At 37.7% G+C, this 1,242-nt stretch overlaps 1 protein-coding gene across 1 annotated transcript; it reads right to left on the bottom strand.

Annotated features, from left to right (window-relative positions):
* Nucleotides 1-5: 5 nt before the first annotated feature.
* On the bottom strand, nucleotides 6-705 carry LOC136066142 (pentatricopeptide repeat-containing protein At5g15300-like; the record flags this gene model as incomplete). The annotated part of the gene is made up of 1 exon (XM_065770002.1): nucleotides 6-705. A coding segment is annotated over exon 1 (645 nt), but the record flags the coding sequence as incomplete, so codon positions are not given.
* Nucleotides 706-1,242: the final 537 nt, after the last annotated feature.

Below are 1,242 nucleotides of genomic sequence, written 5' to 3'. Positions count from 1 at the left end.
ATCATCACATTCCAAGACACCAAATCTTTAACTGGCATTTCATCAAAAAGTTGCCTCGCAACACCCAACTCCCCTCGCCTTGCATACCCGGCTGTCAAAGCTGACCAAGGTACAACATCCCTCATTGCCGACCCATCAAAAAGTGCTCTAGCAACGCTCAGATCCCCACAATTAGCATGAAAGTAGATAAGGGTATTCCTCAAAAACTTATTCGATTCAAAGCCATACCTCACCACTTTCCCATGAATCCCAAATCCCATCTTGACCCAGGAAAGCTTAGTGCAGGCCTTGAGTACAAACGGGAAAGTGAAGTTATCGGGCTTCGCATACCGATTCTCCATCTGGGTATAGAGCAAAATCGCGTTTAAAGGGTTGGAGCTCTGAGCTGAGCCTCTAATCATAGTGTTCCACATGAAAGTGTCCGGTTCGGTAATATGAACGAACACTTGGTGCGCGTAGTGAATGGCGCCTGAAACGGAAATGGCAGTGGCGAAAATGAGTTCTCTGAGAGCAGAGTGGTTGGAATTGAAGCCTTTGACGAGCATGGAAGCGTGGACTAGTTTCAGAGCTCGAAGATTGGTGCAGTTTTGCCATAGGCTTGACTGTTGGGGACGGTTGGCGCTCCGGTCGTTTGTTCTCTTTCGGATCATTACACATAGTACTCCTGTTTAAATGTTCCATGCTACGTTTGTCGTTTTAATTAGACGGTATTATAATGTTCCTTTTTTTTTTTTGACATTTTTTTCTTTACGGATTCTTTTCTACTATAGTACTATGTTTGATAGTTTAAGCAGAATAGAAATAGATAAATCATAAAATAATGAAATATGACACCATTTTTCTCTAGTGTTTAGGAGATTATAAAAATGAATGAAGAAGATGAAAGAAATATATAGTTTTAATATTATACTATTCAAATTTTATTTGCTTTTGTATTCAAATAGGGATGAAAATAACATATTTTAGCTGAAATTAAATGAAATATATATTTCTCTTTGTTAGGGTTGTGAACCAATTCCAACTTAACAAAACTGATCTAACCTAGTTTGATGTGCTATTTTTTGTGAGTTGGTGGTTTAGGTTGCAATGAAAAAAAAATAACATTAGTTGGGTCAGGTTAGAGTTGATGAATTTTTCACCATAACTTGACGTAACAATTTAAAATATATGTTCTGCATCTAAACTCTCTATCTATCCATAAATTTTTTTTTTATCCAAAACACGTCTACTTCCATCTCTCTC

Source organism: Quercus suber, unplaced genomic scaffold (genome assembly GCF_002906115.3).
Source record: "Quercus suber isolate HL8 unplaced genomic scaffold, Cork oak 2.0 scaffold_2270, whole genome shotgun sequence".
In the NCBI taxonomy this organism is placed as follows: Eukaryota; Viridiplantae; Streptophyta; class Magnoliopsida; order Fagales; family Fagaceae; genus Quercus; species Quercus suber.
This window is presented reverse-complemented; position numbering and strand designations above follow the sequence as displayed.